The sequence below is a fragment of the Trematomus bernacchii genome, unplaced genomic scaffold (genome assembly GCF_902827165.1).
Source record: "Trematomus bernacchii unplaced genomic scaffold, fTreBer1.1, whole genome shotgun sequence".
Classification (NCBI taxonomy): Eukaryota; Metazoa; Chordata; class Actinopteri; order Perciformes; family Nototheniidae; genus Trematomus; species Trematomus bernacchii.
In genome coordinates, this window is record NW_022987313.1 from 9,344,373 (window position 1) to 9,368,121 (window position 23,749).

Here is a 23,749-nt window from a genome sequence, read left to right on the forward strand (position 1 = left end):
GAGCTTGACAAAATGGGTTCCCAGTGGCATGCTGCCTGTTGTGAATACCAGCCTCAAAGAGGTGGTGGAGTTTAAAGCTAAGAGCTACGCTAAAAACTCTCACTGTCAAAGAGAAAGAGAGACAGGCAAAGCAGGAGTGATGGGGGTGCGCCAGATTAAAAGTGGGCTCTGTAATAGGGGGTTAATCTCCCCCTCGCACACACACGTGGAGCTGGTGGTCCCACGCTCCCAACACTTAGCCTCATCTCTTTGCGGTTTACACCTCGCGGTTGGCCCCGCCGTTAACCATTTTACATGCCCCCTGGGAGAGCAGGCACGAATGAAAGAGGAGAAGGAGAGGCAGAAAGAGAGAAAGAGTAGCAGCATGAACAGGATTTTATAGGGATTACAATAAACCTTCCATTTATCCTGGGGGCTTTGCTCCGAATTCACACAGGAGTGTCCATGGGAAGGGAAGGGGTGGTCAATGCCAAGGGTAGGGTCGTACCCCTTCATGTTTCTTAGTTTTCTCATCAGTTTTAGGGACCAGCTGAGGCTCAGACTAATTACTACTTGTGGATTAGAGCTGCTCATACCACACACATACACATACGAGTCCTTTAGGGTCACAGCTCAAATAAATACAAGGGACACAAACATGTAACCTTCACTTAAGTGCACTCGGCTCTTTGGGGAGGACCTAGCTCGCTTATGAATATATAAACAGGTTGTTGTTGCAGATTTATGTGCCCATTAATGGGGTTTTGGAACATGGCGTAGATATTCCAAACACTTCAGCGTCCTGGCAGAGGCCTTCCCCTAAGATTACATTCCTGGCACCTCCACGTCTTCCTGAGCAGCGGGTTTGTTTTTATGCCCCTTTTTCATTCTCTAATAATCTCCCTTCATTATGCAAACGCGTAGGTTAAAGTGTGTGTTAAAAAGTGATTGCTTTTCCATAAAACGTGCATCCTGTTATTGCTTGGGTGTGCGTGTTCGTCAAGGAATGTCAAGTGGACAGCAAACAGTTGTCTCATGCTGTTGTTATGTTCCCTACGCGGCGCTGTAAACTCTGTCTTGATAATTATAACAGGCCCCCTTGATACGCACCCTGTGTTCAACACTTACTGTACTTTAAAGCCTGATATTAGATTGAGTAGAAGACTGTTTATTGAGTGAGAAGTGTGTGTGTGTTTGTTTGTTTCCTTGTTAAAGGTGTTTAAATGGAGAAAAAAAAAGATAGGCAGACAGACTGTGCGCAGTCGACAGTAGGTTGTTGTCTAAGAATAGCTTCTGCCCCTGCCTGATACAGACCAGGGCAGACCTGCATCCCACATTGAGAGGATTTAATAGCGTCATCGAGCTGATAATTTAGCCAGCATGTCTAATCACTGGAGGCCTTCCTGTTGACAACAATGCTGGACGTCTCTGTTTCTGTCTGTCTTTCCACATCTTCTTTCTCCCATTGCTTATTCCCTTTCTCTTTCTGTCTCTTCTTTGTTGTCTAATTTCTGTTTTCAATCTATTCACATTCTCCTCTCCTAATCCCCTTCATCCCCTGTCTGTTAATATTCAATTTTTACTCCATTCCTCCCTGTCTTCCTCGACCAGTCTCCCTGTTAGTTAATGCCATGTGACAGGGGGCTCATTCCCTACATGTCTCTGGGTTCCCTGTTTGCACCCTGTTAGTGTGTTACTGTCTGTCTCGATGAGGCAGAGAAGATACAGCTCGCAGCATGTTTCCATCACTAGCGGCCTCTTTCATCTCATAGCGCAGTATGTTGGCCATCGATCTCCAGCTGTCTGGTAGAGCAGTCCTCATATTTGCGCTGTGCGGTGCTGCTAGGGCGTAAAAGTGCAGCTCTTCACTTTTTCATCCTTTATGATGAAAAAGATTGGTTTGTTTCTTATTCGTCACGGTTTGAGAGATTTTTTTTCATTTGACTGTCTTTGATGTTTTGAGTTAGAAGAGGTCAGGTCAGGGCCAATCTGAAGACGGGAGCATTCCCAGGTATGTGGGTGCTGGGCTGGCACCCATCCCATATGCCAAAAGATAAGGCCGGTGAAAGGGCTGTGAAAGCAATATTGTCAAACAGCATCTAGCCAGTGCCGGCCTTTCCTCTCTTTCTCGTCCCATGATAATTTGAAAACTACATAGCAAACTGTACACTGAACATGTTTTTGGATTCAATCAACTTATATGGTGACGAGCCAGTTGCCTGCCTTTGAGATTTTGTCCAAGATTTGACAGTTTTATAGGCAATTTGCGTGGTTTTCCCTCTGCCAGATAAGTGTTCCATACAGGTATTCACGCACTTGTTATTTTCTTAGATTAACTGCTGGATGATTCATCACTCATCACCACGCACAGGAGTATGTGATCACTTAAAGTGAGGTATAACATGCCAATGAAGGAGGTGCAGCATGAGAGCTAGTTCCATGGTTCTGCACTCAAAAGCAAAGTTGAAATGTGTGTCTGCTGTAAAGAACAGGCAATGCTAACAAAAAAAACCTTTCCAAATAAAGTCTAGGTACATGCCCTTTCTATAAGGACTTCGCTTTTCTGTTTCTTATTACCGCATCCTTCTAACGAGGATGCATAAATCTGTGTAATTGAAAGTGTCATGTTGTGTACAAATCTTTCACTTCTAAAAACCTCTTTCTCTTTTGCTCTGTTCCTCTTTGCAGTTTTCTGTCAGATTCCCTGTCTAAATGGAGGCCGATGCATTGGCAGGGACATGTGCTGGTGTCCATCAAACTCAACGGGGAAGTTTTGCCACCTGCCAGTCCCACCTCCTGCCAGGCCCACCCCTAACAAGGAAGCAAGCCACCATGGACCCAAAACTCCCTCCCGCTCCATGTACACTTTACCACTGTCCAATCAGCAAGGTAATGCTCCAGCACTGTAGCCAATCAGATGGCAGACCTTGGCTTCCCACTGACTTCTTCTAAGGTGCTGTTTACACGAGAACGCAAACAGTTGTATCCGCTACTTTTCTCTTTCGTATAGCCCGTTCGTTCACACGAGGCCGTAACGGAAACGCGGAAACGGACCCCGCAAACGATAACGGGTCCCAAGGTGGATAGATCTGCAAACGGAATGCTCTGGGGGGCAAACGGCTCTATGTGTGTACGCCCTATACGATCATTTCCTGATAACGATGAAGCCATAGCCCCACCTCTCCCCACCTCTGCTGCTCACTGCTGTAGCATGGTCAGTAGCTACTGTCAGTTGCTACTGTCAGTAGCTACTGCTACTGCTACTGACCTTGCTACAGATGTTAGTGCAACATCTACAGCTCGACCATGCTACAGGTGTTAGTGCAAAATCTACAGCTCCTCTACCACAACCATCAGCAACAAGTGGACATGGAGAATTACATGAACTACATGTTGCTAAATCCACCGCGGGGCATAAACAGAAGGGCAACCATGGCAACCATGCTCGGGGGTCTTCTTCGATGCTTTTGGTGTATTTTGTGGCGAAAGTACAGCGCCACTTACAGGCCCGGCATATGTACTACAGCGTCTCCAGTGCTCCCGAGCTGTATCGTGTGAACGGAATACTTTTTTGATATCGTATTCGGTTTGTCTGCGTTTCGTATGCGTTTGCATTTGCATGTAAATGGGGTCTAAGTAAACAGTTTCAAAGGAAAACGTTTTTTTTAAAACATATTTTTCCTCTATTTATCAATCTAGATTGTTTTGGTGTGATTTACTGAGTGTTGGAGATATTGGCCGTAGAGGTCTGCCTTTTCTCCAATATAATTGAACTAGATGGCACTCAAAGTGCCAAGAATAATGTTTGAAAGAGTCAGTCAGTGTCAATATATTTGTTCTCAGTACTGTTCTGTTGACACCCCACTGGCATTTGTTTCTGGATTGTACAAATTAAGGAAAGGAAAAATAAGTTCTCTGACTGTCAGTTAATTTGTCTCATGTCGATTTAATCTCAAGTCATGTTTCATAAGTGTCTGCAACTTTCCTTCTCTTGGAGGGTGGTTTATGCTCTAACAAAGGAGGGTTAACTAAGGCATGGTGCAACAGAGCTAGCTTGTCCCAATGTGGATTATCTGATCTCAGCACTGTCTGTGAATACAAATATGTATTCCACTAATTACAACAGTTCGAATTAAATGAATGTAATTCTTAGCTTGATTTTTCTAATGCTGGTGTGACAGGTGCCTTTATTCTTTGCCAATCGCTTCATTATCACAGTTGTACTGTATTGCTCTGCCTTTGCTGGCTAGGAGTGAAGGTCACACTCTATTTTGAGCAGAATGAGTAATACATGACTAATGTGGAAGTCCTCAAACTGTTCGCACAATGATGCTTTTATAAAAAAGGTGGTTATTAGAAACAGAGCAAGGCCACATGATGAAGATTAAATGCGAGAAATTGACTCATTTCCATTTTTGCTGATATCCGTTTTGAATTTCCTCCCTTCGTCTCACTCCGTGTATCGCTCTGTCTAACAAGAACCAGAAGCAGAAGCTATGATTTACATAATTTAAATTACACTCAGAAATATTCCATCCTCTGTTTTGAATACCATTAAATAATCATAACTAAATGCCATAAGTCCAATAGCTGTATTGTCTTGTCACGACAAATCAATGATTCCTCCTGTCAGTATATCTCAGTTTCATCTCCAGGACACTTGATAAGGTCAAATTCTTCTCCTTGGACTCTCCTTGCCATCTGTTTGTGCAACTATGATTCATGAGGGTGGCTTAGGGTTCTGGGAAAAAACTCTGGCACTCCCTGAAGATAGATGTTTCCCTCTGTCAGAAGGACAAAAGAGCTCATTCTCCACATTGCAACATCGCTGCAGCTCCTCGACAAATCTGTTTTTGGTCATTGAGCTTATTTGATTAAACCAACAAATACAAAGCTCTATGTATTTGTTGTTTTGTCATACTGTATGTAGTGTCTTCGTTGCCGGGAATTCCTCATGTAGATCTCATAAATTGATGATGAAGTGAGTGTTGAAGAAGTGTTCGCTGGATGTTAGCTGATAGCTTGCAAACTGCAGTATGTATATACAGCTTTTATCCCTTGGCTGAGGATGCTTTCACTAACAATATCCAAAATGTGAAACTATAAACTATCTTGTATAAACTGTGGTTCTTTCCATTCCTCTAGTATCCCTCCACCCATCCTTGGTGAACGTCCACATTCAGCACCCTGCAGACTCCGAAGTCCATATCCACCAAGTAGCTCGGGTGCAGCCTGGGCAGAGACCGACCCTCAGCGATGGGGCTCACTCTGTGCAGCAGCGCTCCCAGCCTGGGAATGGACATGAACACACCAGTGAGCATAACAGCAGGCATCCACAAACCAGTGGGAATGGGCATGGCCACGCCAGACAGCACAACAATCAGAATGGACCAGTTGGAAGATGCTTTCAGGAAACAGTCGATGGACAGGTACTGTGTTAAGTCATTAAAGCATACTATTAGCACTGCTACCACTCATCAATCTAAGTTACCTTGTGTATTCGAGCCTATTAAAGGTCCCCTATTATACTGTTTTTCATCAATATATTATAGGTCTCAGATATATACAAAACTTGTCTCTGAAGTGTTTGGCTCGATATACCAAACAGATCATGCATTGTAGCATCCCATAAAGCCCTCTGTTTCAGCCCTGTTCCAAAAGTGCTGATTCTCTGTCTTTTACTTTAGATAAAAATAAGGAGCCACTCCCCACGCCCCTCTGAGAGATATTTGGTTAAAAGAACACAATGGTGCTCTAGGAGGAGATTCAGGTGATAAGGTGGGCGGGGGTTACCTTAGTTGGTTATTGGCTAATGGTTACACAAGCCAAATAATCGTTATGACATCATAAAGTGGCCAAAATCTGATCAGCTTATTTTCAGACAGGTTTTTATATAAATGGATCAGGACAAAAAGTGAGCGAATCTTTTTTCCTGAAACGTTCAGAATCACTTAACGCAAAGGGGACACATGTTTATGTATAAAAGACAGGAAAAAGTGGATTTTGCACAATAGGTGACCTTTAAAGCATACTATTAGCACTGCTAACACCCATCAATGTAAGTTACCTTGTGTATTCGAGCCAATTAAAGGTGAGTAATAGTGTGTGCACACGTACCATGATGTTATTGTTCCATCCCAGTGCCTGATTGCTGCTGTCTCAAACAGAAAGTGTACCTGTGGCTCTGATTTATGTCATGTCTAGGATTTACCATCTCGGACCACTTTTGTCATCCATGTTCCACCAGTTCCCAAGCATGTAACAAGTTTGGATGCCTTCAGAGACATCAAATACTAGATCTCCTCTGTCAGTTCTTACCTTTCATAATAAAAGCCCTAAACATATGATATCTGTAGAGGTTTTCAGTTGCCTGTTGTTTATTTGTCATGACCCCGATGGCCTTTGGCCTGTTGGTTTGCAGTTGCAACAACACATGGGTTGTAGAGTTGGTTTTGCCAGCATTATTCCTTGAACAATTTTGTTTGTGCTGATCTGTAGCTCTCATTTGATCTACTCCTAGATCATAGAGAGTTTGAAATTAAACCCTCCAGACAGTCACAATGATTTTTCAGATCCCTAATAGAACTGCCTCTGAGAGACAGCATGCCACAGCTTTATTTGGTATTTGTACCTCTGCTCCTGCCAGGATGCCAGGTTGGTGTTCTCCAGAAGAATGTCCTCTCTGTTGCATTTTTAGTTTCATAAGTCCCCATTGGCCAACAATTCAATAAGTAAAATCTGATTGCAATCTCTCTTCACAATGAACCATGTGCCTTAACAAGTCATGCCAGGATGGTCCTAGTTTTTCTTGAGACACAGCACTTATGTCCTTTTCCAACTAACTAGTCTCAGATATCTCTGGTTCACTTTGTCCTTGCAGATAGGTATTCAGGCAAACGCTGCCCTGCCAACAAACACACACTTGAACACAAACAAGCATGCATGCACAAACATGTAACACCCATTCTTAGATTTAATTTCTTAGATTTAATTTCTTAGATTTAACGCAGATGTGTGTTTATTGCAGTGTGGCAAGCCTCTGCCAGGCCTTACCAAACAGGATGATTGCTGTGGAAGTGTGGGCACCTCCTGGGGTCTCAACATGTGCCAAAAGTGTCCAGCAAAACCTGGTAAGCCTTCATGACTAATTCCATTAAATCTGAGCAGATTTTTGTTCCTCTCTTCCCCGTTGCATACTCCAAACTAATCTATTTCTGAATTGGTCTGGTTCTGCTGGTATTATTTTATGTTGCTCTGGTATGTTGATCTCTTGGTATTTTTGTGCTTTTATCCACATTCAAAACAACAACAACACGCAGCTGGGCTCCACTTTCATAGTTCTGTATAAAAGGGTGTTTAGTCAGCGATGCCTGTTATATTCCCCAGCAGCTTGATGAATTTTTACAGCATTTATTTACTTAAAATAGGCTGGTCACATTTTTGATGAGCAAAGTCATGACTCTCTGCATGCTCGTACTCACAGCCATAGTCAAGAGATGAACTCCCCTGTTTTTGATTTCGCTTCTTTCTCGGTCTCTGAAGTCTTACACGGTTTGCACTCAATTGATCCTAAAAAGTCTGCCGGGCCTGACGGCCTAGATCCTTTCTTTTTAAAAATTGCAGCTCAGATTATAGCTCAACCAGTAACTGATATTTTTAATCTCTCCCTGTCCACTCACACACTGCCAGCTGTGTGGAAGCAATCTCTTGTATCGCCCCTCTTGAAAGCTGGTGATCCCACTGAGTTGAATAACTATCGTCCTATCTCAAATCTTTCTGTGTTATCAAAGATTCTTGAGTCCCTAGTTTCTACTCAGCTAAAACTTTTTTTAAATTCACACAACATCCTTAACCCTATGCAATCTGGATTCAGATCAAAGCACAGTACTGTGACTGCCAGTCTGAAAGTCTTAGACGATATTAAGGCTGCTTTGGATACAAAATATGTTTGTGTTGCATTGTTTATTGACCTAGCCAAAGCATTTGACACTGTAGATCACCACATTCTGTCTAATGTTATGTTGATGTCTCGTTTAGGTCACAATGCCATTTGCTGGTTTCAAAGTTATCTAACCGACCGTACTCAATGCGTCAGGTTGGGTAGTACTGTCTCTGACCCTGTCACCTTGTTGGAGAAGGGAGTTCCATAGGGCTCTATTTTGGGGCCCTTGCTCTTTTTATTATATGTAAACAATATTTGTAATCAGATGCAATTTTCTACCTATCATATGTATGCTGATGACACTATTGTATACTCATGTGCCCCTTCTCTGGATATGGCCATTTCCAATTTAAAAACTGATTTTATCACGCTACAGCATGCAGTTATTGATTCGAAACTGCTATTGAACAGTAAGAAAACCAAAGCAATGCTCTTTGCTCCCAAGTCAGCGTCCTCTTGCCTTTCCATTAACACCCTCGATGGCGTCTCCGTTGAGTTTGTCGATACATACAAATATTTGGGCTTTTGGTTGGACAGAAATCTAAACTTTAAACACCACATTGAAGTTCTAACTAAGAAATTGAAATTCACTCTTGGCTTCCTTTACAGACTTAAAAGGTTGGTCTCTGGCTTATTCCTGTCCCAGCTGGACTACGGTGATACCATTTATAGATTTGCCTGTCCCACTGTTTTGGCCAGACTTGACCCACTCTACCATGCTGCACTGCGATATATATCAAATGCACCCTATAGGACTCATCATTGCAAACTGTATAGCCTAACTGGATGGTCCTCATTTAGTATGCGTAGGATGCAGCATTGGTTTTTATTAATGTATAAAGCCATTTTAGGTAAGCTTCCACTGTACATATGTGCCAGATTTGCTCCAGTTTGTGACTCTCACAACCTCAGAACCAGTGCCTGGATACGGTTCCAGGTACCTGCTATGCGGACTGAGGCTGGAAAAAGGAGTCTTTTTCATTATGGTCCTTGGTCTTGAATTGACCTTCAATCACGCCTTAAACTGACGGCACTTGTCCCTATAGCCTGTTTTAAATTGAAGTTGTCTGAGGTCCTTACCACCAGCTGCTCTTGCAGTAATAAGTAGTACCTTTCTTACTGTCCCAAATGTGCACAATGTAGTGACTGCTTTTCGTTTTTTTTTGTTTACTTAGTGGTGTTCTCTGTATTTTGTATGTCTGTGTTTTGTGTAAAAATGTGTAACGTTGCTGCCTTCTTGTAAATTAGATTTTATCTCAATGCTTTTTATCTGGTTAAATAAAATGTATCCCAGCCCTAAACAACTCTTACGGCTGATGAGGATTAGCATAGCAGTCTTCATTAGAATCCTAAACACCTATGAGGCGGCTGTGTGAACGCACCCAGTTGTAAGAATGAAGCTGGGTTGGTTTCCATAAAAATAAAACCTGGAAGTAAATGAAAACACATTGAGCATTAAGATGAGAGCCTGGCAGGAGTGCCACCCACTCTGCGGGACACATCGCGCCAACGCAGCCTTCACAGAGGAAATGAACCGCCGCAGTTCAGCTGCTTCCCAACCAGAGCTGCGGTAGGTTTGAGAAACAGCAGCAGGGAGGTAGCACGCCAGCAGGCAGGGTGGGTGGTGACACCATTCACTGTAGATGGAGACTCTGACAGCTATGGGTGTTATTTTGAGGGCGTGGTTATTTTTCTGTGCTGGTGTAGGACTTATATTGGGGCCTCCTGGTAAGCAGCTTCCGTGGCAAGTGGGGACATTTCCCAGCACCAATACTTTCAATCGTATTACAACCATGCCCACAGATGTCAGTTAGCTGTCAAAGTCTTGTACCCTGTTTAATGTCTGACCGGACCTTAATCAGAAGCAGACTTCATCCCTCTCCGTCTCCTCCATCTATCATAGATGCCGATCCGTTCTTTTCTCTCCCGCTCTCTATCTCCCTCGGCAGGACAGATTCCTAAAGTCTCCGGCACGATCTCTTTTGGCTCCCAGATGTTTTCCTCTGCTCCCTCCTTTGAAGTGTGAGGGGAGAAACAAAGTGAAGACCCCATTCTCTCATTTTTGTAGTTGTTTTGGGGGGCAGCATACTGTTAAGCCTGGGGTCCCGGGTCACACGCAGGCAGGGAGGAAAGGATAGAGAGAATGAAAGAGAGGGAAAATTAAGTCATTTAGTCCCAGAAGTCTTAGAGGGAGCTCTAATAAGAGAAATGCTTTGAATTCCTCTCGAGTGTTATTGTTCTGAGTTTAGACCCTTGGCTAGATATTTCAGCTGCATTCCACTCTTACTGGCCGAGATGTATGTTTTCTGACGTGTTTGACAGAAATGATATATAACCTGGAGAAAACAGCCCCTGAAAAACGAGGCTGTCCATTTATATTTCATAGTGAATGGGTGAGTTGTGGACTTGCAGTGTGGAGAAAAGTTGTATGGCTTTAAAAAGGTCTCTTGTGTCTCCTGTTAAGTATGTGATAATGATGTCATGAAAGCCCAGTTTGTATTTAGGGCTGTAATGCTACCATTGGTCAGTTTACAGCAGGTTGCAAACTGCCCTGTTAACTGAGATGATGCATTGCTACTTTATATTCTTTATTGCATTTATAGATGATGCCAACATGACCACACTTTGATGGCATCAGTTCTGTTTAAAGTCTATGCTTCCTAGAATTACTTCATTATATGCCCATTCTGCCTGCTCATCACTGACTGGAATCATATTGATTAATAATCAGCAAAGTGCTTAACAAATGTAGACACATGATGTATTGCTGTTGCAGAGGTCTTTGGATTTTAGCACAACTGACGACATTATATAGGTCTGGGTATTATTTATTAAGATACACCAAGGACACTATGTCACTGCTGTGGCAATAAGGGATGGGATTGTGTGTGTGTGTGTGTGTGTGTGTGTGTTTTGGAGGGCTGATGTTATGGAGACACGAATGCCAGTGTGTCCCATCTCAGCGGGAGCCCAAGCTTTCAGGAGCCAGAGCTTTTAAAAGTCGCATGCTGAGGATTCCTGTCATAATGAGATCCAGATCAACCAGAAGAGGCTGCAGTCCCTCTGGTTCTGATGAAGAGGAGGCTTAAAAAAAAAAAACAGCTCTACACTTTTCAAGAGCTGCAAACCATTAGGCGACTAATAAATTCATCGATCGTCAGAAAATGAATCGCCAATTAATCTGAAAATCGAGAAAACATGTTAGGATGGGATCACATAGCAACATGATTTGGATTGTCTAGGTTGTAATTTTATTCTGATGTTTATTCTGTAACACGTCCGGCCTTGGTGCTCTCTCAGCTCTCTCTTTTTCCATTATTTCCCCTATTGGGATTCATTTTTGGGATTTATCTAGGCTCTAATGACAGATGAATGATACATGTGTAATATGTGATATTGGGCTATAAGAATATTTGATTGATTACTACCAGCCTTGACTGCAAATTTGGGCGTAAGGTGTGGGGGCCAAAAGCCTTAGTTCTGGCAACTGTGCTCTTTCCCCCCACCCATATTCAAAAGCAGTCATAATTTTGATCATAACTAGATATCTGTAAAGTTTTGTCATGCCAAATCGGGCCAATGGAGTAAACTGGAGGGGGACAGTAGTCACTTGGCCCCCTTTGCCCGGGCCCACGCCCATTTTGAGCTTGATTTACAGAGTAATCAAATCTAGGGTTGTCATTTCTGATAATTAATGAGATGCTCCAAACTTTCCTCAAGTATAAGAGCTAACCAGTGACATCTTAAGTCAAATGAGGATGAACAATTGGTTGCACAGGTCCCATGAGACCTGAGAGAAACTGAGAGGAAGTTTATTCTTAAAAAGCAAAGAGCCAGGCTCATGTTAGTCTACATTCCTATTAGTTAATATCCCTCCAGCCCACTGATTGATATTTGCTGTGTCCTGAGTCTGACCCTTAGTGTAGTGTTGGCATGACTCTGTATAATTGTGCTGGCAGCCCCTCCCTCACTGTGAGTTTCACAGCGAATGGAATTCCACAGGCTGTTTGTCTTCCCATCTGTCATTGCTGGGCATCTTCCCTGACTGTGACTCTGCTGCGAGGCTCGGAGGCTTCCCAGATCGGATGTCCCGAGGGCCCAAAGTTACCATCACACCCACAGGAGCCTCGGCTTCCTCTAACTCTACCTCCCTGGGTCGTCAAGGTCATCATGACGTCACTGCCCTAACGCTGTCTTTGCCCTGCTTTCTATTCCACGTCTATCTGTGGGAGTCACCTGCTTGTTCCCCCGCCCCCTCCCTTATCCCTGTGTCTTTCTGTATTGAGGACACTATTATTCATGAGGTTTTGATACAAAGAAATGAGTTGAGGCACAGAAAAATCCGGCCTACAAAGCTCCACAGATCTTCCCACATGAACTCATTCCCTCCTAATCCCTATATATTCCCCAGACATGATATCTGACATTCATCGAGGGGCCAAAGCCTGCACTTATTACTTTTTATTAGCGCTGATCAAACATGAATACTTGTTAATGACCAACAAAACCCAGAGATGCATGACTTGAGCGAGTGAGAGAACAGATGTATTGGAACAAATCCACAGCAGCTTCTCCTGGTGATTATATAGAGACGTCACATTTCTTTGACATCGTTGGATTCATTGATGTTGACTTAGTGTTATCCCCTTCACAACTACAATGATGGAATCTATTAGCTGGGCAGCAGTGTGGCAAATCAGCACAGGGAAACCACCATAAGACATAAATCCCAGTTGGAGGCACATGGGTATGAAATCTGTGCTGCATTTCTTAATTGGATACAAGCTAAGTTAAGCACATTTGTATTGGGAATGTACTGTGGCATGCCTTCTTTTGGAGCTAGCCCAGGTGGTTAATATTCTGCAGTGAATGGGATATTATAGAGGAATGTGGGTCTGTTTTAAATGTGTGTTTGATGCGGGTTCCATTGCCAGCAGCATTTTGGAAAAGGGCGTTAAGCTAAATTGTCAAACTACAAGCAGGGGTGTAAAATGCGTTCTCTAGTGAATAGGAACAGTTAAAGTATGGTTTGAATAACATTTTTATGTTGCTGAAAAATGAAATAATCTCCTAATCAAAGGCTTTTTGTTGCTTCACATATGATGGTAATACCAATATGATACGCACACAGTTTGGACTGTTAATGATGAGAAAATCATTCGTAGCTTGTACAGTGGTTTTGTTTCCATGTCTATATCAGCAGGAGGATGTTGATATTAGTCCCATGTGTCCTAACTGATTAGCTTTAGCTCCACTGGAAGGGCCTTGTAATTTACAGGACATTATATTTGGCTAGAATGGCAAAAGTGGCACGTGCCAAGGAGACATTGTGTTTTGAAAGCAAGCTCCAATCAAGCATTCGCTCAAAGGCCAAGAAGAGATGGCTTTCCTCATTTTAGAGACTCATTAAGACCTGAAACCCTACTTAGTGATTAAAGAGCTTCGCTTGCTCCAGGTCTTTTCTCTTGGCGGCACAGGTCTGTCCCATGAGGGCATTTCAGTAGGTAGATTTCTGGAAAGGTTCCTGAGGAGGTCTTGACTTTGGTGTTGGTTGTTTTCCTATAGAATTGCCCACAATAGAGTGGAAAGGAAGACTTCTCCTGTTCACGTCCTGTGGATGGCATCAATCCCTTCTCAATCCTCCGTCTCCCAGGCGCTCTCAAGTTTTCCAGTCAGTTAAGGGGAGAAGTCCAACACTGAGGTTGCCTCCCAGGCAGGTCCCTGGGGAAGGTGGTGGAGGGCTCTGTGCCCTGTGATGGATGGACCAGACCTCTCAATCATTTTAGAAGAACAGCCCCAGGCCGGGTGGTCTGCGGGCTGATTGTACCAAATGAGCAATTAAAGATCTCTGTACGGCCGGGAAACCCATCTGAATATAAACTCTCTCCGTTCTCAGCCTCCTGCCTCCTTCTCTTTTTACTTTCTCTCTCATTTTGCATAAGCTGTCCTTTCATTTTAATACCCTCAGCAGGGCCCTGCATGGAGCAATGTTTACTTTAATGTTTAAAAGAGGGATTTATTCCGATTAAATTTAGGACAGCACCTTCTATCAAAAAGCTCAGAGGGATTTGAATTACACTTTCAGGTCAGGGAATTTGAGCAAATATTATTGAACAGTTGCCAGTGGAATTCACAACACCATTGAATGGAGACGGAAAATAAATTAGTAAGGGGTGACAAAGTCTTTTGTTGAACAGGGCTAAATGGATATACAACAATTGGAAGCTTCTGTCTGTGGATACAGACCAGTCTGGGTCTACAGTCGTGGTAACCAAGGGGGACACTAATGATGCGAAGCTTGAGATCACTGTTGCAGGCCACTGCCTACACAATAACTGTAGAAACAAGCATGAGAACGTACACATAATTCAATCCTTACCTAATTCATATTTTTTTGTTATCAAAATGATATACAGTAGCCATGTTTTCTTAGATTTGTATTCCTGGTGTTTTTTGTTTTTTTTGTATTTGTATTTATTTATAGAAGGACCATGCATACAAAAACATTAATCTCAGCAAAGAGAAGAGATGCAATATGCCAGATTATAGCTAATAGCTAATTTCCATCTGTGGTCCTCAGGCAGGTTCATAACAATCAATAAACAAATAATAACATTGCATGATCTCTATCAGTCAAACCATTTAAAAACCTGATTTAAGTACAGCTCAATAAATTAATACATAGTACACTTGAAATACACTTACATGATCTCGGTCACTCAAATAATTATAAAGCCTGATTTAAATACAGGTTACGAACATAATACTTAGTACACTTCAAATACACTTAAATAAAATATCTAAGATATAGTATGACAATACAGTTAAAATAAAAAAAACTCAGATTACAGTGTAATTAATGTTGGCATGACTGGTTACTTAATATCATTTTTTTTGCACCATAAGAAAACGAGTTAAAATCAGTACAGGTTTTAAGTTCAACTGGAAGAGTATTCCAGTGCTTGATGGCCGTAAACGCTGATCGTCCAATGAGTTCCTAATATGTTTACATTTGAAAATGTTATATTTCAGCTTTCTAGTCATGCTTCTAATATTGCTTTCAAAAGTCAAATTGGCATCCAAGATCACTCCCAAGTATTCGACCTCATTGACGTTTTCAATTATTTTACCATTCACACGAAGCTGTGGATGCGTGGTTGTTTTTTTCTTATTCGTGAAATACATTGTCACTGTTTTGTTAGTGTTTAAAGTAAGACAGGAGTCATTTAACCATTGAGCAACTTTGTGCAGCGTCAACGAGAGCTTAGAGGCAACCTGTTCAGCATCTTTCCCATGAGTGTAAACCACCGTGTCGTCAGCATACATCTGGACGTCCACATCCTCACAAACAGATGGGAGATCATTAATATATATGCTGAACAACAGCGGTCCAAGAATTGAGCCTTGTGGCACTCCGATTGAGCATGGCTTAGTTTCTGACAGTTTATCATTTATATGGACACATTGAGAACGACCAGCTAAATAAGACCTGACCCATTGTATTGTGTTAACTGACTAACTGTGTTCATTATCTTGTCTTTAGTTGAATGTCTAGAAGACATGGTACTGATTTGTTGGTACAGGAGTTTTGGGATCAGACACAACTACAGTAAATTATAACACTTTGCATTAAAATAATATAATAAATCAAACAGCCAGGATTCTTTGTATCATGTATACATCACACAAAGGGCATCTAGTATTTACTCTAATTTTTAAACCACAAATATAAAATCGAATTCCCCTGAGGGAACAAAATAAAGATCTACTGAACTAAACTCAGATTACACACATTTTTAAATGCATGATGCAAATGAGGAAATATGGAGTAGAATCAGCCAAATTTGATCCCATGTGCAAATAAAGTTTTACGAAACATATAATGTAAACCTGTCTGGTATATGTGGAAACATGCCAACTTTACATCACCTATAATTAGGTCTTAAAGACTTTTACAACATCTCAGTGTTTTCTCTCAGGCAGTTTTGAGACAAGCAGAGTTTTGAAATGATCTACTTCTCATGTTCATGTTGAAGTTGTTACAGACTGCAGAGGTCCTCACCTCCCTGCTAATAAGCTTTATTGAGACACCCGGACCTCCCCACTGGGCTTTCCTTGGCATATGCGCACTGCTGTCACTCAGGCCAGACTTTCCCTGATCCCATCGCTGCAGGAGGGCGTGCCCACGTCCCTACCACAACAGCTCATTACTCTGAAAGGGGGATTATGAGGGTGCGGAGGAAGATGAGGAGGTGGGCAGACAGAACAGAGGCGTCACTTTGACACAGTTCCCCCCTTTTTTCCCGTTGCCCCCTTCATGCTGACCCACTTCTGCTTTGACAACCCTCAGGTACATTGACCCTGCCTGGTCCATTAGGTCACAGCAGGACCAAAACATAACTCAGCTTCCAAGACAGCGTTCCCAAAGCCTCCATGTGGCACACATTCCAGTCGCTCCTGGGAAAATGTCACAAACTCATGACTGATTGCCGGGTTGTGCGTTGACGGTAGATGTTTACAGGATTGCTGTGTTGGTATCCCGTACCTATTAAAAGTGCTTTTTTATGGCCTCTGGGTTTGGAACCTCAACCCACATGGTACCTAAGTATTTCCAGTTACCAGCTTCTCAAACAAATAGCAAATACAGATTAAATGTATGTGTTTGTTAATGTCTGGTGGTGTAGGTGGCTGGTCTTGTCTGGACCTGTTTTCCAGCAGACAGGCATCCAAATAGTCATTTACATCAGCCACAAACGCAGAGCAATTTTTCCCAGCGCACTCTACCAGGGGAAGAAATCTGTTTTCTTTGCTGGCAGGGCTGTGACCGTATTTCTCGCATGCGTCACCTCTGTTTTCAACTCTTCGTCGCTGTGGCAGCGGGTTCAAAGCATGCTTACCGTGCTACCATACTTTGGTATTATCTTGTTTTTTCTGGCCATGGGGTAAACTCAAGGATTGTCATCACTGTCATTTGTTCCTGTTTTCTGTTAGTGGGAAATGTTGGAATTATGTCTGCTTTCATTGGGTTATGATGTAAGTGAAAAGTAGATGTGAAGATGTATTGCACCATGATAAACATCTTTTTAAATAGTGACCCTTGCTCAACATTTAAAAAAGTTTAATTACTTTTTATTTCATTAATTTGAACATGCTGGAATATACACTACTGTACGTATGCAGCCAATTGTATTGTAGCATTTTTTTATAAAATACAGTTCTACCATTATTCCTTTAAGCTGTATGATATATGATTGTAATGTGAATAGGCTGTAACAGTGAGAAACAGTTCCGTCATGCTATAAAGTATGCTGTTTTTTTTTTTGTAGAGCTTTCTACACCCAAACACATTTTCCACTCCAAAATCAGAAGTTAAATCATCCCCTTTCAACACGATATCAAGCACAATTCTTTACCTCGGTTTAGGTCATGGAAAGATCTGCTCCTAATAATCGCCCTGTCTCTGTTTGGAAACGTATAGAACCTCGTACACACCCGCTCTATCTCTCTGTCAAACACACAGATACAGACACTCATCACAATTTCTTCTTTGCCATGTAATAGTCACATTGACCTCTCATACATGAATGGATCAGGCTGGGGCTTGTATGAGTAATGACATAAGGTTTTCAGGCCTCTGTCATTATCGCGGCTCTGTGTTGTTTACTTCTGCATAGCTCTAATACACACACCTGAAGCACACATCGTAAGGTTTTATTGCTTTGGCATACCAGGCAGAAAGAAGCATTGAGCCGATCACCTCCCTGCGAGCCGTACATCAGTCTTCCTCCTCGTGTGCACAGTTAAAGTATTAGTTTCGTGTTTCCCTAGATTCGCACTGTGGTTGATGATAGAGGTCAGGGCTGTCACGGAGGCTTCCTCAACATATTTATGATGTAAGCACTTCCTTCATCAGTCCCTAGGGGTTGAGGAGAGTAATAGGTAATATGATTATAAATGACGTCAAGTGTTATCCTTACATTCTGCTGGTTGGCAGTGCTGTCTTATAAATGCAGTTGATGGGGATCCATTTCCACACACTCACTCTGGAGTCCCACGAGGCCCAGCTGTGGGTCCCCTCATTTTTCCTCTCGCCAAGATGCTCACATCTGTAAGTTATATGGTCCCCTCCTAAAGCCGAGCTCCTCTTATCCCTTTTCAATGAATGCAATGCTTTGTGACAGAGAGGCTCTGCACTTTAAGATCATTTTGCTCCTCTAAAGCCCTGCTTTCTCTTTCTGTTTGCAGCATATGCAGTGATTCGAAACGGACAAGTGGAATGTTCCAAAGGATTCAAACGGATGAATCTCACACACTGTCAAGGTAAGCTCTGAAATATGTTGGGCAATGTGTATCTAGTTTAATATATTCTGATTGTTATATGATGTAAGCCACTGCATATTTTAATAAGTAGCTAAGCCATTGCAAAAAACAGAATTTTAATAAATAAAATGGCATGGATGTGATAAAACGTTACTGCCCATATGCTTCCATGCTTACTTCGGGCCCTGGGGAGCTCTATAAAAGTATTCCTTGCTGTACGTCTGGCCCCTATGAGAACCAGGTCAAGGGTACAATTAGCCTCGGTCCAGGGTCAGAGTTCAGCAGCCAATAAGCACCTGGGGCTGCTGTTTTAATTGGTCTTTGGGGTTCTGACTGGAGAATGGTACGGCAGGGTGCGATTATGGTAAATGTGGCTCTGAGTATTTGGAAAGGGAGCTTTAGTTGCAGACCTGTTTGTCACTCAGCAGCCCTATTTGTGCCAGCAGAATAGAAAACAGCAGAACTGCCACCTCACCAAGCCTTCTGTGTAAAAACAAAATATTCCCAGGCAAACACTGCGTTTTCGTCTACGGCAGCATCCCAGAGGTGTCTAATTGTCAGCTGGCTGGTAGTTAATGAAGCCCTTAAACCACCCACAGTGTCAACTCTGTCTCCCACTAGAGAATTCACACTATTTATATTTGTTGCTGGTGTATACAGCACCGGAGTTTGTCGACATGAACAAATAAACATCGGCTGAATGACACTGGAAAAATGAACTGCTTAATCTGTGAACTTTGCAACGGACGCTGACACTTTCAATAACCAAATGCTCCTTTCTGACAGTCTACTTGAGCTGGGTCAATGATTTGATTAATGGTGTCATAATCCAAAGGAAAATGCTTACTGAAGCCTAAAGAGCGCAAAAGCATAACGGTTCAATGGACAGCTATGACTACATCTATAACAGCCTCATCCGGGGTCAGCGAGTTCAACATTTTCTGATTGACACAATACAGTACCATCAATGTTTTCAGGTAAGGATTGAGCTGGGAGACATATTTTAATAAAAACAAAGACCTGTGGACAAGGACACACTTATTTTCCTAATTGTATGTCAACTAGCCAACACATGTGGAAATGTATCTTTCTATTATTCATGCTTTTCTTTGGTGATTGTTTCAAGATGTTCCTCCCCTTCAGTCGCTAATGCCTTGAGTTCCAAAAAAGCAAAGCTGACAGTTACCCACAATATTTACTGGAGCGCTTTAACGTTTTAGCCCTGTTCAGCTGCCACTCCATTCCCCAAAATTATTTTTAATTTCAGGTCTCGAGCCAACTGCCAAAGAGGCAAAAACCTGCTTTTTCTGGGATTTTGTCATTATTATCAGAGTGGTGTTCAACTAGCCAAGCTAGGGCTCCAAGTCTGAGCTATTTTCAGTGCTTTTTATTGGAACAGAGCGGAGCTTGTCTCATATTCGGTAAGAGGCAGGATTTACTGCCTGCAGTCCCCTGACCCTTCAGTGACGATAAGATGACCGATTATAGCCACACAATGCTCTCTGACTTCAGAGATGATTCCTTATCTTCAGACGCTGCTTCTCAGAAACTAAGTCAGCTGAATTTGACATATCTAACACACATAGATGCATGTGTAGTCAGTAAACCGATGCTGGGACGGGAGCAGGTCATGTTACACATACCACTTCAAAGAAGAGATGAAGGAAGTCTAACATAACTCCACTTAATAAAAGCTACTAACAATGACATTTGACATTCGTCTTCTTGAAAACTGCCTGGAACAACAAGTTGTGACCTCGTTTTATATATAAAACCAGGAATTTGCCTGTGAAAACAAATTGTTCCTAGTAATGGCTTATTTGGCTGTATTTTGAGACTGTTCAATCCCTTTCTTCACAGTTTCTAAATGGATGCATTTTTGGCCCCATGAGTTTTGTCTGGTATGAGACTTCCAAAGTAGTCACAACGCACTCCCTTTAGCCATCAGAGCCAATACATATTAAGAGAGTAAGGCTGCTTTACAGTGTCAATAAATATTTCTGCTGGTGTTTATGTGAATATTGGTTTTTCCAGGAGTTAAAAGTGGCCAAGGGCCTGTAAGGTCGTAGCAGACTGGCTGACACTTAATACATCAATAGGTATCATTTACCAATATAAACAACAATCATAAAAGCTGCTGAGCGACACACAAAGACTATTTACCAATGAGTGCAACCAAGCATAGATTCAAAATAGATGTTGAGATTAGTGCTGGTCAAGACAGGTTGTCATGGAAGTCAGGTTAAATTCCAATCAACCCACCAGCCGACTGTAACAATAGCACTAATCTGGGACTCAACTGAACCGTGGATTAAAGACCCCATGTGAGGAAGGCTGAGCCCAACGCTGACCTGAACTCTGACCAGATAGCATGCTGCTTAAACTAAACCGAGCTCCCACAGTACCTGTAGGAGAATATTGTTGTTCTTAGCTTTGTCGAGTGTGTTTATCAGCACAGGCATGCCTGACATCTGTGGTCTGTTTCATTGTCTTCACTTTTACTAGCAGAGACAGGTTTGTTTACATTGTCATAACGTACAGGCTTCGGCATTATACGGCCAGCTTCAGCTTCAAAACCAGAAAAGGACAAATGGAAAAACAAAGGGCAGCAGAGATAGAAAAAGGAAAAACAACTAAAAGAACACTGAGGCATCTTCTGAATTTGCTTCAGTTCACAACATATTAGCCCCGAGCCCTATACACTCACTTTTTCCAGAAGGAAGCAAAACAACAAAACAAGAGCAGATTAATTAAAATTAGGAAAATCTGTGGTGGCAGGCTGTCAGGTTCCAGTCGTCAAAGCAAGGGGGAAAAAGCTAATGATGTACTCTTTGTTTAACACGGTAGAACAACAAACTTTGCCTGGTCCCAGTGTGACCGCATGACTAAGCACCTGAAATATGTCCCCCAATGCTCCTGGCTGGCACATTAACTGGCTTTCTTGCCTTCATTTGGCTTAGTGACTCTGAGTGAGCTGTTGGCGCAATAAGCAAACTCCACTGGCCACTGTATCCCTCCAGCACATGGTTCAGGTCAGACAGAGGGAATAAAAACTCTTTAACTTTCACTCATTGACGTAAGCGGAGGATGCCTTGACCTTATTGGACACTGTAAAGGAAAGATACTGGGAAAGAAAATGTAGAACATTCTTCTACTTTCTCAGTGTCAAAGTCAAGGTTACCACATCCACCAGAGCTCATAATATCTTGCTGTCAGAAGCTTGTACATGATTAAGTGTGTTCTACTTTACAGTGGCCAAATTGTTATATATGTTTCATCACTTCTCCATACTTTCACACAATTGTGAAATCTTAAAGTTTCCATATTTCATCACCTCCCTGCCAATGGTCACTAAATGACCTATTGCAATAATTTGTCACCTTTGGAAGTGTAAATGACCTCTAGAGTCTTAAATCATCTCAAACATGAAGGTTTTGTTAATGTTAAATGCATTACACCAAAACTGTAATCGATACTTGTGCTTGTAAGTTTGGCTGAGGGGTTTATTGTGAGTTTTAAAAAGAATTCTTGACAGTGGAAAAACATGACTTCATGATATTTCCATAATGAGAATGTTCTAGATAGTCCATGACTGACGCACTGCATATTTCACAGACGTCAATGAGTGCCTGCTGCCTGGGCTCTGTAAGCACGCTGAATGTCTCAACACCAAAGGAAGCTTCAGGTGCATCTGTAAACCAGGCTTCTTTTTAGACCCTGACAGGAGCCATTGTGTCTGTAAGTATAGCTACACATTATTCAAACCTGTGGCCATTCTGTCATGTATTGCATTTGGCTTAGATAGATTTTGACTTCTCTCCCCAGCGGACAAGGCTGTGTCTGACCAGAAGGCGTTCTGCTACCGGTCCGTGTCAGCGAGTTCATGCTCTCTGCCGATGGTTCATCACATCACCAAGCAAATCTGCTGCTGCAGCCGCGTGGGCAAGGCCTGGGGCCCCGGGTGTGACCGCTGTCCTCTGCCGGGATCAGGTACAGCACCAAAAAGTTACCCTGCTGTCACATGTGACCCGAATTCACCTCTACAAAATGTGCCTGTTTAAAGGCACAATGAGTTCCATTTGCCCCAAAAAACGATTTATAGTCTCTTGTCTTTTCTTAACATTTTGCTGTGTTCTGGATGTTTTTGGGACGGCTTTCAAAACATATAGACCAGGTGCCACATCATAAGCACGTATCCGTCCTGGACAGCTATGCAAAAATGGCGGATCCAACAACTACAGTATAAAGAGTAAAAAAACGCAGATACAAAGCAAGAGTGCATCGTGGGTTGGCCATCACCGTTACCCGTGTTGAATTTGGGAGGAGTGGCCAACTTTAAATCACGACAAATTGTTCCCATTTTGCATTTTCAATACAAGACTTATCTCCGTCCATCTGCAAGCTAAACCTTCCATTCCTGGATTACTGTTCATGAAAACTGAGAAAACTACAGAGGAAAATCATTTCTGGGTTAAATGCTTTTGCAGATGTAAAAATGTCACATGTAATATTATGCAAGTGCTAGCAATGGTAGTAAAAGCCAAGGCAAGGGATATTCACCACTCAGTCACCAGTCTGCTCTTTGCCAGGCTTGTAAAGCAGAAAAATAACCAAATGTGTTTGGGGTGGAAAAGGACCAAAAACAAAACAGTTTTCATATTTTGGAGGCTGCACAACAGTGGGAGTCAGTCTTGTGTTATCACTCCAACCCTCAGAGAGAAACCCCACTAATAATCCGGCAAAGCTTCACAGCAAAAAATAAACAGCTTGGCCAAGCGAAACATGGGAAGTAGTTGTCATCTTTTTTTCCATGGCGATTTAATCTTCAAAGCTTCTGAGAGAAACAGGCTGGTTTTATGGAGTGTCTCTACTGGCCAGTGATTCATTGGGATAGTCATAGATCAGATATCACACACACAGACCTCCATGGTGCTGCTCAGCCAGGACTGACACAGTACACAGACTCACAGCCTCTGATTCTTTTGCTGGCTTTTGTATGGCCTGACAAGCTGTTAGAGACATGTTCTGAACCCAGCAGCCAGGCCCATTAATTGTGCCTTGGTAACGGGAGCCCGTTGACTATCATTCCATATTTACTGCCGTTCCTCTGATGTGGCTCCTCATCATATATAAAGCCCCATTTCCCTCCACTTTAAGTTCATCATTCAGTAGCCTATCATATCCACATTTTCTGCATTTACAGCGACCACGTATCTGTCATTACTCATATCTCTATTCCAGACTTTTTTTGGCATTGAGTCGTTGCTTTCAGGTCAGGTAGGGGACACAGTGCTTCTCACTTGTAATGGATTCACCATCGCTGAGGTTTGTTGGGCTCCGACACAAAGAGTTGTAGTCTCCCTCCTTTTATCTAGCCAGCCAATCCTCCATTAGCCTCTCACTCACACGCCTCTACAACCAAAGAGTTCAAAGGTCAGTCAGTATTACATGATCCTCTACTTCCTGTTACTGGCATGGCTGTGTCTGTTTGGAGATATCCCCAAATCT

The 23,749-nt window shown here is 42.4% G+C and overlaps 1 protein-coding gene across 2 annotated transcripts in view; it reads left to right on the plus strand.

Annotated features, from left to right (window-relative positions):
* The window catches only part of LOC117478236 (latent-transforming growth factor beta-binding protein 1-like), an 82,327-nt gene that overhangs the window by 29,865 nt on the left and 28,713 nt on the right, over positions 1-23,749 (plus strand). For both annotated transcript variants that reach the window (XM_034125210.1, XM_034125217.1), the window contains exons 6-11: positions 2,668-2,868; positions 5,125-5,408; positions 7,007-7,109; positions 18,167-18,241; positions 21,857-21,979; positions 22,067-22,231. In XM_034125210.1, the coding sequence (XP_033981101.1) occupies positions 2,668-2,868; positions 5,125-5,408; positions 7,007-7,109; positions 18,167-18,241; positions 21,857-21,979; positions 22,067-22,231 (951 nt within the window). The remainder of the gene's footprint in view (positions 1-2,667; positions 2,869-5,124; positions 5,409-7,006; positions 7,110-18,166; positions 18,242-21,856; positions 21,980-22,066; positions 22,232-23,749) is intronic.